This window comes from Tachyglossus aculeatus, chromosome X1 (genome assembly GCF_015852505.1).
Source record: "Tachyglossus aculeatus isolate mTacAcu1 chromosome X1, mTacAcu1.pri, whole genome shotgun sequence".
Taxonomy (NCBI): Eukaryota; Metazoa; Chordata; class Mammalia; order Monotremata; family Tachyglossidae; genus Tachyglossus; species Tachyglossus aculeatus.
In genome coordinates this window covers 53,118,058-53,134,220 of record NC_052101.1, presented here as the reverse complement: position 1 = coordinate 53,134,220, position 16,163 = coordinate 53,118,058, and the positions used below count along the sequence as shown (strand labels likewise).

The following is a 16,163-nucleotide window of genomic DNA, read 5'->3' as shown; positions in this document are numbered from 1 at the left end:
AGTTTTTAAAAATATTATCTGTTGACTCGAACCTCCAGTGCCTTCAGAAATCTACTAGAATTACTCAATCTGGACACCTGCTCCTGAAACTGATTTTGATGCCAGTCATGATTTTGTGTGTGTGTGTGTGTGTGTGTGTGTGTGAGAGAGAGAGAGAGAGAGAGAGAGAGAGAAAATCTCTTCACACACCCACAAGCACCCAACCCACATACATATAACTGCAGATATTAAAATATTAGACAATGCATGTGTGGGGAAGAAAGTTGATGTGCCTTGTATTGTCTATCCCCTTGTGGTGAATGGTAACCCTGATACGAGTCCAGTGGCCATCCCCGGGCCAGTGCCCTGCCTACCCTTCATCGGCCTTGTTTGTGTTTTCCACCAAGCAGGGCTAGAGAGTCTAAATGCCCGCCACCCCCATGGGCTGGGGAGGGAAGGTTTCTCCCCTAATAGGAGGCAGCTAAACCCCATGGAGGCTCTGGGTCTGCAGCCCTGTTCGTTGCCATCAGCTGCCCTGCTGCTGCTTGCTTTTTTTTTTAAATAGTATTTCATTTTAATGGTATTTAAGTGCTTACTATTTGCCAGGCACTGTAAGCACTGGGGTAGGTGTAAGCTAATCAGAAACAGCGTGGCTCAGTGGAAAGAGCACAGGCTTGGGAGCCAGAGGTCATGGGTTCTAATCCCAGCTCCGCCACATGTCTGCTGTGTGACCTTGGGCAAGTCACTGCTCTGAGCCTGTTACCACACCTGTAAAATGGGGATTAAGACTGTGAGCCCCACTTTTCATTCATTCAATCGTATTGATCGCTTACTGTGTGCAGAGCACTGTACTAAGCGCTTGGGAAGTACAAGTTGGCAACATACAGAGACAGTCCCTACCCGACAACGGGCTTACAGTCTAGAAGGGGGAGACAGACAACAAAACAAAACATGTGGACAGGTGTCAAGTCATCAGAATAAATAGAAGTAAAGCTAGATGCACATCATTAACAAAATAAATAGAATAGTAAATATGTACAAGTAAAATAGAGTAATAAAACTGTTCAAACATATATACAGGTGCTGACAACCTGATCACTTTGTATCCTCCCCAGCACTTAGAACAGTGCTTTGCACATAGTAAGCACTTAACAAATGCCATCATTATTAATATCATTATTATTATTATTGTGTTGGACACAGTCCATGTCCCACATGGGGCTCACAGTCTTAATCCCCATTTTTCAGATGAGGTAACTGAGACAAACAGAGAAGCTAAATAACTTGCCCAAGGTCACACAGCAGAGAAGTGGCAAGACCAAGTGGCTTAGAACTCAGGTCTTCTGGCTCCCAGGCCCAGACTCTTTCCACTAGCCATGCTGCTCACTTACACTTGTGGCCCAGTGGCAGGGTTTCTGTGGCACCCAGCTGTTTCCCATTGGCAGCTCTTCTGATCCAAATCCTTGCTCACCAGTGCCTAATGCTTACAAGATGGGAAAGAAACCCTCATCCCATTGTTCTAGGCTAGTCTTTCAAGAGATCCTCTCCAGAACTCCCCGGATTTGATATGTGGATATGGGTAGAGCCATTCTTTTATTCCAAAACTCGTCTTTCGTTGCTTTTCCTTTCCCTCCAAGAGCTCACCACTCATGGATTATAAAAACCGGAGTAACAGCACCAGATTCCTGGGTAGTGTGGCCAGTGTTGAGCCTAATTTGCATTTTCTCCTGCTGGGCGAATTCCAGTGGGATTCCTGAGCCCCCGAAGATGGAGACCTGTGACAGTTCTCTGCCAACTAACCCATTCCATTGCCCAAACTGATGGCATCAGGGAGGCCCCACTCTTCTCTACCATAGGTTCTTCAGCTTCCTTCCGTGCCCAGTGGTATTCCAGATATCATCCTGCTTGCCAACACTAGCCCTGCAGGGCAGGGGCATTTTGTGACCCTCATTTTCAAAGGAAAGCCATCCTGCGGCATCCCTCACTTGAAGCCCCAGGGTCACTTAAGGGCGAGTCATCCGAAGACGGGGCTGAATCTTGGGTGGTCAGGCCCCACAGCTCTTCAGCTTCCCCGGAGGACATTCTCCTGATGGACTGTTGGAACTTGGGCTTTCCCAGCCCTCAACACTGCACCTCAGAGCCCAACCAGGCGAAAACAGCCAGCACCTCTGGGTAGAAGCTATCCCTTGGGCCAGTCAGGACACTGTGTGGCATAGAGACCCATGTTCACCACCTCACACCAGCATTTTGAGCATCTGGGCTGAAATACAACAGGAAACCACCGCGGGAGCAAATCTTCCTAACATTAGCCAGCTCGCTTGGGTGCTCCATCACTGGCGTTGGCTGGCAACTAACCAGAATCCCAATGGAACGGGCCCAGGCACACTGCATCATCCCTAGAAATGAGTCGTGGGCTGCATTAGTTTGGAGTTGGCTCGCTTCAGACTTGATGCCACCCCAGGGGCCTGCCTGCCAGGATGGGTGCTGGAATGAGGCAAGGAGCTCTCCTCTCCTCCCCCCCCCACCCCCCCTTCTTCCCCCTACACGCACGCACACGCGCACGCAGACTGCTCTGTGCTGGACACAAGCAATGCACCTTGAATTCCCAGTTTCACTACGCACGCTCTCTCTGCCCTGTAGTCTTGGGGGATGGCCAGGGGACTTACAGAACTAGACCTTTACTAGATACCAAAGATCATCCTTTTGTCCTTGCTTTGCTGTGTGTACTCAGTCTTGTTCTCAAAACCTACCTCTCATTTTGTCTTTAAGATCAATGAACTCTCGGAAGAAGACGAAGAAGATGAAAAGCTTGAGCCATCGGAAGAAATTCCGGAAGATTGCCCAGAAAAATCCAACGAGACGCCAGAGCTGGTACACCTCAGGCTGACGGAAGAAATCTTGGAATCGAGTAGTGTCACAGCATCCACAAGGTACAGTGAATCGACAGGATGGAATGTTTAGCTTTGCTGTTTCTCCGAGCTCTTTTTGGAACTGTCCCATTGGACATGTTTCCCGAGGAGGAAGGAATCATGTCTTCTCTTTGGTTTATATGTTCAGTGTTCTGCCTCCTCTCCATAAATGCTCTTGTTCTGGAGTCTGATTCTGGTGATGTGTGGGGACACAAGCAGATTTCCAGTACACTTATGGCAGAATCTAAGAATGGGGTAAATTCTACCAAAACCATGGGGTGCAGTACTAGGCACTTGAGAAGTACAGACTGAAGGAAGGGACCGGTTCCCTGCCCATATGGAGCTTACATTCTTAACAGGAAAGAGAAGCAGAAAAATATTTGCAGTTAGAGGGGTCCCGTTACATGAATCAAGTGGATTCACAGCATCAGCTAAAATCTCTACTTAGATGATTCCCAAATCTACCTCTCCAGCCCTGATCTATTACTTTTCTCTGCGATCTCTCATTTGTTCCTTCAGGGCACCTCTACATGGGTGCCCCACCTGCACCTCAGATTTAAGATGTGTAAAACAGAACTCCTCACCTTCCCACCGAAACCCTCTCGTCCCCCTGACTTTCCCATCACTGTTAGACGGCACCACCATCCTACCTGGCTCACAGGCCTGTCGCCATGGTGTTATCCTCTACTCGTCCATCTCATTCAACGCACATATTCAGACTGTCACCAAATCCTGTCAGTTCTACCGCCACAACATCTCTAGAATCTGCTTTTTCCTCTCCATCCAAACTGCTACCACATTAATCCAAGCACTACTCGACTACTGCATTAGCCTCCTTGCTGACCTCCCTTCCTCCTGTCTCTCCCCACTCCACACCACCCTTCATTCTGCTGCCCAGATGATTTTTCTAAAAATACGTTCAGTCCATGTCTCCTCACTCCTCAAAATCTTCCAGTGATTGTCCATCCACTCTTCCCCGTTTCTCACCTCGCTCATATCCCACTGTGACCCAGTCTGCACACTTCACTCCTCTAATGACAGTCTGTTCACCGAACCTTGATCTTATCTATTTCGCTGCTGCCGCCATCCTCCCTCTGGCCTGGACCTCTGTCTTCCTTCATATCTGACAGACCAGCACTCTCCCCACCTTCAAAGTCGTCCTAAAATCACATTTCCAAGAGGTCTTCCCCGACCAAGCCCCTTTGCCATACTCCCTTTCCCTTCTGCGTCACTTCTACACTTGGATCTGTACCCTTTAAGCACTTGGTATTCACTCACCCTCACCCTTGTGTACTGCCATTTCCCTGTTTGTAATTTATTTTAACATCTGTCTCTCCCTGTAGACTGTAAGCTGCTTATGGGCAGGGAGAGTGACTATCAACTCTCTTGCATTGTGCTCTCCCAAGCACTTGATACAGTTCTCTGCGCACAGTAAGTGCTCAATAAATACCATTGATTGATTGGCATGTATACATGAGCACTAAAGACAGTGTAAACAAGTTTAAATTTGAGTTGCTTGAAGGGATGATGTGACTGGGTACAGGAAAATCAGTCAGAGGAGACTTGTTGGAAGGTGTGGGATTTTAGGAGGGATTTAAATTTAGGGAGAGCTGGGGTCTGTCTACTGTGGGGAGGGAAGGAGTTCCAGGCTGGGAGAGTGAGCAGCATGAGCCAGGAGGTAGAAGCAGGAGGGTGAGGAGAGAGGTAGTGAGAAGGTTGGCTTGGGAGGAGTGAAGACAGTGAGCTGGAGAAAGACGGTGAAGAGAGCAGGAGGTGAGGGGTTGGGGATTGACAGGTGGTGGCAAGCCCTGTAGCCGAACGGGAGGAGTTTTTACCTGATGTGGCTGGGCACGGTGGAGGGTTTCGAAGAGAGGGGAGATGTGGGACGAGGGGTGATTGGAGGCTGGGAGGCCAGTGAGGGGGCTAGAGTAGCAGTAGCCTAGCCAGAGCGAGACCAGAGCCCCTATCAGGGTGCTGGCAGACTGGGAGGAAAGGAAGGGATGGATCCGGGAGACTCGGGGCAGGAAGAACCGTCCGCATTTGGCAGCGGACTGGAGGCAGGAGTTAGATGACAGCAAAGTGTCAAGGAGAACACCAGGATGGTGGGTTTCTGGGATGGGGAGTATGGTGGTGGTGATGCCTGAGATGGCAGAGTCAGTTGAGAGGAGCAGGTTCAGCAGGAAGGAGGAGGAAATTAAGTCTTTGACATGTTGGCTTTGAAATGCCGGCGGGACATCCAAGTAGAGGTGTCTTGGAGGCAAGAGGAGATGCAGCTTTGCAGGTCAGGGCTAGAGGGGCAGATGAGGGAGTCCTCTGCATTAGAGATGGTATCTGAAGCCATGTGAGTGGGCCAGCTCCCTGAGAAAGAGGGGAGAATGAGAAGAGTGGAGGGCCCAGAATAGAGCCTCCAGGGACGCCCATGGTAAGAGGATGAGAGAAAGGGGAGGAGCCAGGAGGCGGAACTGAGAAACTGAGCAGTTGGAGAGATATGGGAGGAGAACCAGCTTAGTACTGGATCAGCAAAACTGTCCTGAGAATTTTGAGGAAGAGTGAGTGATCCACAGCATGAAAAGCAGCAGAGAGATCAGAGTGCTGAATAGTCACGATTAATGTGACGTGAAAATAGGAAATATCTCTTGGTGAAAAATATTCCAAGTGAATATTCAGTTAAGAGCATGCAAACGTTTACCCCAATGCTGAGGAGAAAATAGGCCCCTCACCTGCCTGTACTCTCATGTAGGTGGGACAAGATGGGAGATGGAGTCCTGGGAGCACACAGAGGTCAGGGCGACAGTCGGAGAGTAGAGGGAGGAAGGCCCTGAGGAGCCTGGCAGTGGTTGGGGGGTAGGGAGGTGGAACAGGGAAAGGCTCCCCTCCCATGAGAAAAGGTGATGGAGGGCTCCGTAGGGAGCTGACGTGGACTCACTTGGCCACCTCAGGGTCCTGCGGAAGGGAGCTCATGACTTGCTGGTCAGTGGCTTAGACATCTGTGTTACTATTATATCCAGTCTTCGTGGGTAAACGCTGAGCCACAGAAAAGCTTGGCTGGGGATGCGTGTCTCCGATGGCTGGGCAGGAGCATGTCAGTGAGGACAGCAAACTTCCTTTTCAATTCATCTCCAGAGGAAGAGTTTTTGAAAAGAAGTCCTTTCACAGCTATAGTTTTCCTTTTTCCTTTCTTATTGTTAAGGATGGCTCAATTAGAATGAGTCCATTTGCTGCTCTCTTCCAGAGTTATTTCCATTGCAACTGACCCAAACAACATTGATTTTGGACGAGGAATAGGGTATCCGAGCAGGTGGAATCTGAAGGACCAGTTATTTATATGGCCGTGGAGGTCTCGCTCTGTAAAATGGGGAATAAATGGAATGAAAATGTAGCTCAGTGCAGGTAGAACTATTTCTGATGAACTTTTCCAACAGAAATTGAAATTCTGCAGTTGGAAGACCTTAGATTCGTGACCCATTTCTGTCATTTAACCCTGGCTATCAGCGGGATTTTTTTTTTAAATCTCTCATCAGTGCCCATACTGGACCATATATAATCATAGTTGGGATGTAGTATCCATTCAGATTTTGAGAGGGACCATAGAGATAAGACCAAATAGGTGGCCCTGACATGTATTTTGAATTTGAGGCACTTCTGAAGTCGTTTGAATTAAAATCCTAAATTTAGTGGTAGTCTCACTTTTTAAGTGCTTACAAATGAGTTTCCCTCTTTCAGATCCTCTGCCATCTGCCAGACGGCTGTGACAGGGCTGTCCTGGCCTTTCCACCAAAGGATAGGGAGGGATGCTGCGGGTCCGCTGTGACAGGAGGGGCGAGGCATTGGAGTCCACCTCCTAGCCCCACAGCTGTCCCATACCTGATCCGGAGCCTCGAGATGGCAGTTTTGGGGCCAGTCTACTCCCTCTTTCTCTGTTTCCGTTGCTCCCTTTTCTTTCATTTCATTTGGGTTTTTTTGTTTGTTTTGGGGTGGTTTTGTTGTTCTGGACTTGGGGTTGGGGGGGGCATTGCATTCCATTTGTATTTTACACCTGTTTGGCCACTTTTATTGCTCTACCTGTATTTTTCTTCAGCTGTTGTTTGTGTGTCGACACACCCACAGGATTGCAGGTCAGGTGAGGGAGAGGGACAGTGCCTATCCCCTTCTTCCCACCCTACAGGCAGTGGGCCTCACAGCTGGGCCCACTCCCAAGGGACATGGGCTTTCTTTCTCTGCTTTCTCATAAGTGTGGTGCGCCTGGAATGCACTGTCCCTCACTGTCCTGGACTTTTCTCCCACCCTTCTTCCTATTTCTCTATCATCCTAGCCTCCGTTGGTTCTCTTTCTCTTGGGCTTTTTCCGTTCTTTCCTCCCCTCATGGCCTCTGCCTCTGAGACTTTCTGCCATCACTGCTCTCTTCCACTGAGGCACGTCTCTGTTCCTTTCAGATTGTGAACTCCCCAAGGGACAGGGACTGTGTCTACTTCATACCCATGTAGTCTGCCAGTGTTTGGCACACTGTTAACGCTACTACTGTCCAAGGTGATTATATAGAGTTTGAGGTTAAAGGAAGCAGTGCGATCAGAATGCTGCCATCTACTCTTGTCAGCTGGGGAAAGTGGGGTTCAAATGGGGACTAGCTGCGAGTGCGCCCCAAGTCCCACCCTGTCAAGAAACGTGAAAAGCAGCGTGGCCTAGAGGAATTCAATCGATCGTATTTGTTGAGCACTTACTGTGTGCAGAGCACTGTACTGAGTGCTTGGGAGAGTATAATATAACAGGAGTTGGTAGACATGTCCCCTGGCCACAATGAGCTTATTGTCTAGAGGGGAAAGAGCACAGGGCTGGGAGTTAGGACGCCTAGGATCTAATCCCAGCTTTGCTACTTGCCTTTTGTGTGACTTTGGGCAAGTCATTTAACTTCTCTGAGCTTCAGTTTCCTCATCTGTTAATTGGGAATTAAATACCTGTTCTCCCTCACTCTTGCCCCATGTGGATGACTATGATGATGATGGTGATGATAGTAATAATGATTGTGGTATTTAAGCACTGTATTAAGTGCTGGGGTGCAAGATAATTAAATTGGACATAGTCCCCTTCCCCGTGGGGTTCATAGTGTTAGTTGTTCAGGTCCTGAATCTGTGTTTTACAGATAAGGAAACGGAGGCCCCGAAAAGTTACGTGACTTGCCCAGGGTCACACACAGCAGTCAAGTGCAGCGCTGGGTTAAGGATCCCCATCCTCAGACTCCCAAGCCAAGCCTTTTTCCGTTAGGCCATGCTACTCTATTGCATCTACCCTGGTGCTTCACGCAGAGTTTGGCATTTAATACAGTTTGCCAAACATGTATTATTATTATTGGGCTGGAGGCGAGACACGGTATGTGCACGTGAGTGTGTCACCTTAGTGAGTACATATGTGTTTGGCTGCACTTTCTAATATGCCCCAGTGCAGGCGCTTTCGGAAATCTTCTGACTTAGAGATCCGTATGTTGTTGGTTCGCTTATGGTTATCTCGGAAATTATGCTTGATAATCCCTTGGTTCAGAGTTTGAAGTATGTGAAATTTTTTTCTTTATGAAAACACCCATGTGAATCATAATAGAAAATGGATCCCTGTCATCAACAAACCTACTTTAGAAAGATGGCTCTGAAATGTACAATACCTGTTCTCCCTCCTACATAGATTGTGAGCCCGATGAGGGACAGGGACTGTGTCCGGCCTGATTACCTTGTACCTACCTGAGCACTTAGTATGCTGCTTTTTTTTTCTTTATAAATGGTGATTGTTAAATGCTTACTTTGTGCCAGGTGTTGTACTAAGCGCTGACACTAAACACTTAACAAATACTACCATTATCGAATATAATCAGGAGCTTAGAAAATGCCCCAGTGCTGGATCTGCATGGTAGTCTGGCTGCCAGGGCGTAGGCTGGATGCCTTCCTGGGGCTGGTATGACTCACTTCCTGGTTTGGGGTGGAAGAGTTGGAAGAGCTCGAGGTGGGGCCAGGGAGGAGGCTTAGAGCAGGGTAGGTGTTTTGCCTGCCCTGCGCTTCTGTTTCTCTTACCATTTGCGTAATGGAAATAGTAATCTGATGCTTTCTGGGTCCAAAAAGAACTCTGCTTGTGAAATTCACTAGCAGCTTGCAATTTCTACTGTCATTGCTACGTTGCTTCCGGGGCCAGAATAATGCCCTGGTGGACCATTTCCAGCTGGAGTCAAAGATTTTCTTTCCCTGTAGGCCAAGGCTTAGCCCTCTGCTAATTTGTGGAATTGCAGTATAGGAGGTAGCATGGTCTATTGGAAAGAGCCCAGGCCCAAGAGCTGCAGGGCCTGGGCTTTAGTCCCAGCTCTGCCACTGTCCAGCTCTGTGACCATAGACAAGTCATTTAACCTCTCTGGGTCTCAGTGTCCTCATCTGAAGATGGGGAGAATATGGTGTTTGCCTTTTCCTACCCCACAGGAAAATGAGCTGATTAATGGTGAAGCACTTGGGCACTGAAGGCCCTAGGTGAAATCAAGCTGATGTTGATGATGATAATAATAATAGTGGCATTTGGTAAGCACTTACTCTGTGCCAAGCACTGGACTAAGTGTTGGGATAGATACAAGATGATCAGGTCCCACATGGGTCTCACAGTCTAAGTAGGAGACAAAACAGGTATTGAATCCCCATTTTGCAGGTGAGGGAACTGAGGCACAGAGAAGTTAAGTGACTTGCCCAAGGTCGCCCTTCAGACAAATGATGGAGTTGGAATTAGAATCAAGCAATCAGTGATATTTGTTGAGTGCTTACTGTGTGCAGAGCACTGTACTAAGTGCCTGGGAGAGTACAGTAAAACAGATTACAAGCCAGGTCCCCTGGCTCCGAGGCCCGTGCTTTTTCCCCCAGACCACACTGCTTGTAGTGTTGAATACGTCAACCAACATCAACAGGTTTCACGGGTCCATTGGGCACCCATTACGTCAGCTGGGGGGCCCCGAGTGAGGCCGAAAGAAGAGGCTGCAGAGGGTTTGAAATGAATTGCGAGAGCTTCTGGAACCGAGCCGTGAACAGTAGTTCTTAGTGCTGTGCCTTGCAATCGATCAATCAATCAATCAATCGTATTATTGAGTGCTTACAGTACAGAGTGCTTGGGAAGTACAAGTTGGCAACATACCCTACCCAACAGTGGGCTCACAGTCTGGAAGGGGGAGACAGAGAACAAAACAAAACATATTAACAAAATAAAATGAATAGATATGTATAAGTAAAATAAATAAATAGAGTAATAAATACATACAAACATATATACATATATACAGGTGCTGTGGGGAAGGGAAGGAGGTAAGACGGGGGGTGGGAAGGAGGGGGCTCAGTCTGGAAAGGCCTCCTGGAGGAGGTGAGCTCTCAGTAGGGCCTTGAAGGGAGGAAGAGAGCTAGCTTGGCGGATATGCGGAGGGAGGGCATTCCAGGCCAGGGGGATGACGTGGGCCGGGGATCGACAGGGGGACAGGCAAGAACAAGGCACGGTGAGGAGATTAGCGGCAGAGGAGCGGAGGGTGCGGGCTGGGCTGTAGAGGGAGAGAAGGGAGGTGAGGTAGGAGGGGGCGAGGTGATGGAGAGCCTTGAAGCCCAGGGTGAGGAGTTTCTGCCTGATGCGCAGGTTGATTGGTAGCCACTGGAGAATTTTGAGGAGGGGAGTAACATGCCCAGAGCGTTTCTGGACAAAGACAATCCGGGCAGCGGCTTGAAGTATGGATTGAAGTGGGGAGAGACAAGAGGATGGGAGATCGGAGAGGAGGCTGATACAGTAGTCCAGACGGGATAGGATGAGAGCTTGAACGAGCAGGGTAGCAGTTTGGATGGAGAGGAAAGGGCGGATCTTGGCAATGTTGCAGAGCTGAGACCGGCAGGTTTTGGTGACGGCTTGGATGTGAGGGGTGAACAAGAGAGCGGAGTCGAGGATGACACCAAGGTTGCAGGCCTGTGAGATGGGACGGATGGTAGTGCCGTCAACAGTGATGGGAAAGTCAGGGAGAGGGCAGGATTTGGGAGGGAAGACAAGGAGTTCAGTCTTGGACACAGTAAGCTCTCAATAAATACGATTGAATGAACATTAGTAGCTTTGGTAAAACCACCTCCAAGCTTATGGGAGTACTGGATCCAATTTGACTAAATACATTTCTGTTCAGACGGTTTTCCCTCCCAGGGTCGTTTCCGAAGCCAATCTCAGCACTGGGCCCATCTTCCCCAGGTTATTTGTAATAAATCTTTACTGTGCCGAGATCTTTACCGATCATCCGGGAGCATCTCAACCAGCAGCTCCCTGTTTTGTTCCTGGAGGAAGCGGCGAAGCGCCTTGGGGGACGCTTGGGGGACGCTTGGGAGTGTTGAATGGGCAGCCTCTTGTCAGGAGTGACCTCATGTCGCAGTCCTCTTTTATTTAGACTGCAGCAGCAGCAGTAAGTGTTTCAAAGGCAGGTGAGCTCTATCTGGGAGGACGCAGCCGATCACTCCTTGGCAGCAGCCTCTTCATGATTTTTCAGGCAAAGTCCCTCTACCGGAAATGTTCCAGGGGGCTCGCTGCAATATTCGAGATGGCCTGCAAGGTTCTCACTCACAGGTGAGTGGGCCCAGATGAGTTGGCTGTGGTCGATCGCTGATTGCGCATTGATGTATTTGTATTTGATGGCTTCCTCCCCTCCACCCCCAAGGCCAGCAGTTAACAGATTACATATCTGCAGTTGGGCACGCTTGCTCTAAAATGGCATTTGCAGGAATGATAATAAAATCTAATAGCCAAAAGGTATAGGCGGGGGGGGAGGGGGTGGTCCAGTTTGGAATATGTTAACAGTGGCCCACTCTTGAGTGCCTTGTTTCACAGTAGCATTGTGGGTCTGAGGTGAGGAAGGGATCCGGGAGCCTAGGACCGGTTACTGGACTGAAGCTGAGGGTTCTGCCTCTTGGAGTCTTGTCAGGTTTCCCCCTCTCTCTTGCCTGCCAGTCTGTCCCAGGGCAAATGAACCCCTCCCTGAGTGATTAGCATTTTGGGACTGCCAGTCCCACAGTGTCTGGGGGTGATTTGACCTAAACCGTGTTAGCTTGCCAGGTGTCCAGTGTCACTGATGATTAGGATCCCTGTCCTGATGTTCATCCGCTTAGCCAGGTTCCTGCAGGCGCCGCTGCCCAACCTCCTCTTATACGCCATGTGGGGGGTGGGGGTGGGGTGTGTGTGTGTGTGTGTGTGTGTGTGTGTGTGTGTGTGTGTGTGTGTGTGTGTTTTCTCTGACTCAGCAGTTCTGCCAGACCAAATGCCTTATTTTAAGGGGACCAGCCTAATCTTAAAATCCACATTTTGAAAAGCAGCAATTGAAAGTCTTCCCTTCAAGCCTACGTGTAGCTTTTAGCAAGCCTCTGGAGCATCGAAAGCAAGGAAGGCACATGGAATTTTGTGGCTTTCACCTTCTGGGGGGACTTTGTAGCTGAGACCCTGTCTGTCTTCTCCCCCCGGCAAACCACTTAGGGCCCTCAAGTTTGTGTTTTTCCCCTAAGTCAAGCAGTTGGCTTCAGTGTGTCTGCACTGATCTTCTGCGGGTCCCTGACTACATTTCAGTGTCTGCTGGGAGCTGCTGAAAGACTTGTGGAAATGTGGGCTAGTAATGGGGTTTGCCTTTTACCATTTTTCTGTGTCTTTTTCAGCCTACTTGGTTGGCATTTGTTCAGGAAACTGGCTAGAATGGATTGTGGGCAGGGAATGTGTCTACCACCTTTCTTATGTTGTAGTCTCCCAAACGCTTAGTGCCACGCTCTGCACACTGTAAGTGCTCAATCATTGTGACTGATGGATTTCTCTTTCATGTTTTCATCTAGTGGTGCTGGGCTTTTGTGAGCATGGTGTTTTTTTGTTGTAAATTCCTCAGGGGTGACGTACTGTGGCTCCTCAAAATTCCCTTATCCTAATATAAAGATAATTCAGTCTCTGTAGAGTCCAAATGAAATTTGATAACAGTTCTAGTGGTTTTTTTTAATATTGAACAAAACTTTCTTCTCTTTAATGTCTAAACTTGGGGCCAGAATTGTTGGGAGTGTTTTATACTCACAAGTTGCCTCCTGTTGAAAATTATTCTCATTAACCCAGCCTAAAACCCTCCAATTCCTAGGATTCATCACTGCTCCTCATCTCCCCCTTTTAATGAGCAAATGTGGCCAAAAGAGCTAATCAGAAAAACAGGGTGCCCTTTTTCCCCTCAGCAGAAAATTAAGGAGAGCCTTGAGTGTTCTCAGCATTCTCCCCTTCACTCTTTCCTTCACCCCCTCCAGCTTGCATTTTTTGCTTGCTTAATTCTGTTGGTAAACCAGGCTCTCGGATCAATTTAAACTTGCAAATTTTTCCCGGGCCTCACCCACTCTTTCCTGCCCCTCTCCCCATCCACCACCATCCTAGCTTTTCTGCTCTAGACATCGTCCCTACTCTGTCCTGATGGTCCCTTCAGTGGATTCTCCGAAACCCAAACTCACTTAGGATGCACACGCTGGCACAGAAACCTAATGAGGAAATGCAAGGAAGGAGAGCAAAATTGCCCAGGCAGAGCTGGCTTGAGTAGCAAGGAATAGAAAGCCACAGAGCAGAGGGACTGCCCCTCCTTTTTAATGTTGGGCAAAGAAAGGGATTTGTTTTCTTTTGTGTGAACTCTAGTTTTTGAGAGTTTGATTAAGTTTTTGCAAAGCCCAGGGGCCAGGTGGCCAGTCTGCCTTCCAGGGCCTTCCTCTCTGGCCAGGACATCATGAAACGGGCCAGCTCGGGGCTGCCCCCATTTCTGGACCAGGAAAGTTGGGCAGTGTCAGCAAAAGGCCGCCAGTCTTGGGAGATTGTTGAAACCTGGCGGAGCATGGTGTTCCTGAAGGTGCCACAGCAAACATCTCTGGGCTCCCCTGATTCCCTGCTGAATTGAAGATTGTCCTTCTTGGGCGAAGGGGTTGTTGGGCTACTCCATAATACAGTCCAAGCCATCAGCGCGATGCAGAAAAAACACCTTCAGAAAAGTCCTCCCATTCACCTGAAGTCCAACCTGCCAATTTACTGGAAGCTAGGGGGATGGTATTGAGGGAGTGAAGATGAATATCCTAAATGGGGCCTGTTGGTTTGTTTTTTGTTTTTTTTTTCTTTTGGGCTGGATGAGCAGAATAGTCTGAGATACCCTTGGCCGTGGTCAGTGGCCCACCTTGTATAGGACTTTCCAGAAATGATTTCTCCCAAGTGGCTGCTGTGGGGCCCAAACAGGGTCCCGAGGGCCTAGAAGAGTTCAGCAGAGTCCAGAGGCTCTATTGGCTGCTCCCTCTGGCAGAGTAGCAGGTTATGCCAGAGGAAGAGAGGAGACAAATGTGCTGTGGGCCTTTCCCTCTCGAGGGATTTCTGTGCCCCCTCTTGCGGTGATCGGCTTTTGCTCTAAGCTGGGCTCCAGCCTAAAGTGGTAGGAATGCCCAAGGGGCAGCATTTGTGCTGGAGTGTTGGCCGCTTTGTTCCCCACCATGGCCTGAGGCTTTCTTGGGGTAGGGTGAAACACCAGGCTGCCCTGGGGTGACTTCTACCCAAGGAACAGTTAACTGGTGTATTCCTGCTGCCTGCTTTGCCCCTTAGGGTACAAAAAGCTGAGAAGTAGCTTTCTCACATGAGCCAGTGGAGTGGAAATGTGCACTAAACTCCTGTAGTGGAGTCATGTCCAGCTGCCAAGGGACAGAAAATGCCCGTGCCCCTGCACTTCCTTCTCCACAAGGGTGAGGAGAGTTGGCCGCGCTGTTTTATATATTTGGTTTTTTTTGTTCTCCTTCAAAAATAATAATAATAATAATAATGGGATTTATTAAGCACTTACTATGTGCAAAGCACTGTTCTAAGCGCTGGGGAGGTTACAAGGTGATCAGGTTGTCCCACGGGAGGCTCACAGTCTTAATCCCCATTTTACAGATGAGGTAACTGAGGCACAGAGAAGTTAAGTGACTTGCCCAAAGTGGAGCCGGGATTTGAACCCCTGACCTCTGACTCCAAAACCCGTGCTCTTTCCACCGAGCCACGCTGCTTCTCCATGGATGGAAAGGAGATGGGGAGGCAGAGGTGGGGCAAGGAAGAAGCGGGAGGAAGGGGCTAAGTGTAGAGGAGGAAGGAGATGGGGGAGAAGGAGGTGGAGGAAAGAGGCAGGGGGAAGTGTGGAGGAGATGGGGAGGTGGAGGAAGGGGGTAGGGGTAGCTGGGAGGAGGAGATTAGGGAGAAAGAGGTGGTGGAATGTGGAGTGGGGGGAGGGGGGCGCTCTGTCTAAGAAGGAAGTTACAAGTATGGAATCCACATTCCATGGATGAGGAAATGAAAAGTTAAGTGATTTGCCCACAGTCAAATAAGCATCCATGAGCCACAGTCGGAATTAGAACCCCAATCTTTGAGAAGAATAATGATCGTAATAAAAATTATAATGATATTTGTTAAGCATTTCCTGTGTGCTGGGCACTGTCCTAAGCGCTGGGGTGGATACAAGCAAATTGGTTTGGACACAGTCCCTGACCCACGTGCGGCTCACAATCCTGGTCCCGGTTTTCCAGGTGAGGTAACCGGGGCCCAGAGAGGTGGGATGATTTGCCCTAAGGTGTCACAGCAGACAAGGAGCAGAGCTGGGATTAGAGCTCATTCATTCATTCATTCAGTTGTATTTATTGAGCACTTGCTGTGTGCAGAGCACTGTACTAAGCACCTGGAAAGTACAATTAGGCAAAAGATAAAGACAATCCCTACCCAACAACGGGCTCACAGTCCAGAAGGGAGAAGGCAGACAACAAAACAAAACAAGTAGACAGGCATCAACAGCATCAAAACAAATAAATAAAATTATAGATCATCATCAATAAAATATAAATAAATAAAATAAAATAAAACACATCATCAATAAAATAAATAGTATAATAACTGTGTTCATATACACACAAGTGCTGTGGGGTGGGGAGAGGAGCAGAGGGAGGGAGTAGGTGCAATGGGGAGGAGAGGAGGAGCAGAGGAAGAGGTGGGCACAGTCTGGGACTGCCTCTTGGAGGAGGTGAGCCCTCAGTAGGGCCTTGAAGGGGCGAAGTGAGCTAGTTTGGCAGATGTGAAGAGGGAGGGCACTCCAGGCCAGAGGCAGGACGTGGGCCAGGGGTCGACAGCGGGACAGACGAGACGAGGCACATTGAGGTGAGCGGCAGAGGAGCGAGGTGACCTCCTGACTCCGAAAAGAAAGCACATTCCACATGCTCTGGGTCCGCTAAATGCTGGGAATGTGGGAAT

General features: G+C 48.9%; 1 protein-coding gene across 6 annotated transcripts in view; it reads left to right on the top strand.

Annotated features, from left to right (window-relative positions):
* The window catches only part of FAM13B (family with sequence similarity 13 member B), a 92,889-nt gene that overhangs the window by 37,650 nt on the left and 39,076 nt on the right, over positions 1-16,163 (top strand). For all 6 annotated transcript variants that reach the window (XM_038772636.1, XM_038772634.1, XM_038772635.1 and 3 more), the window contains one exon: positions 2,749-2,909. In XM_038772636.1, the coding sequence (XP_038628564.1) occupies positions 2,749-2,909 (161 nt within the window). The remainder of the gene's footprint in view (positions 1-2,748; positions 2,910-16,163) is intronic.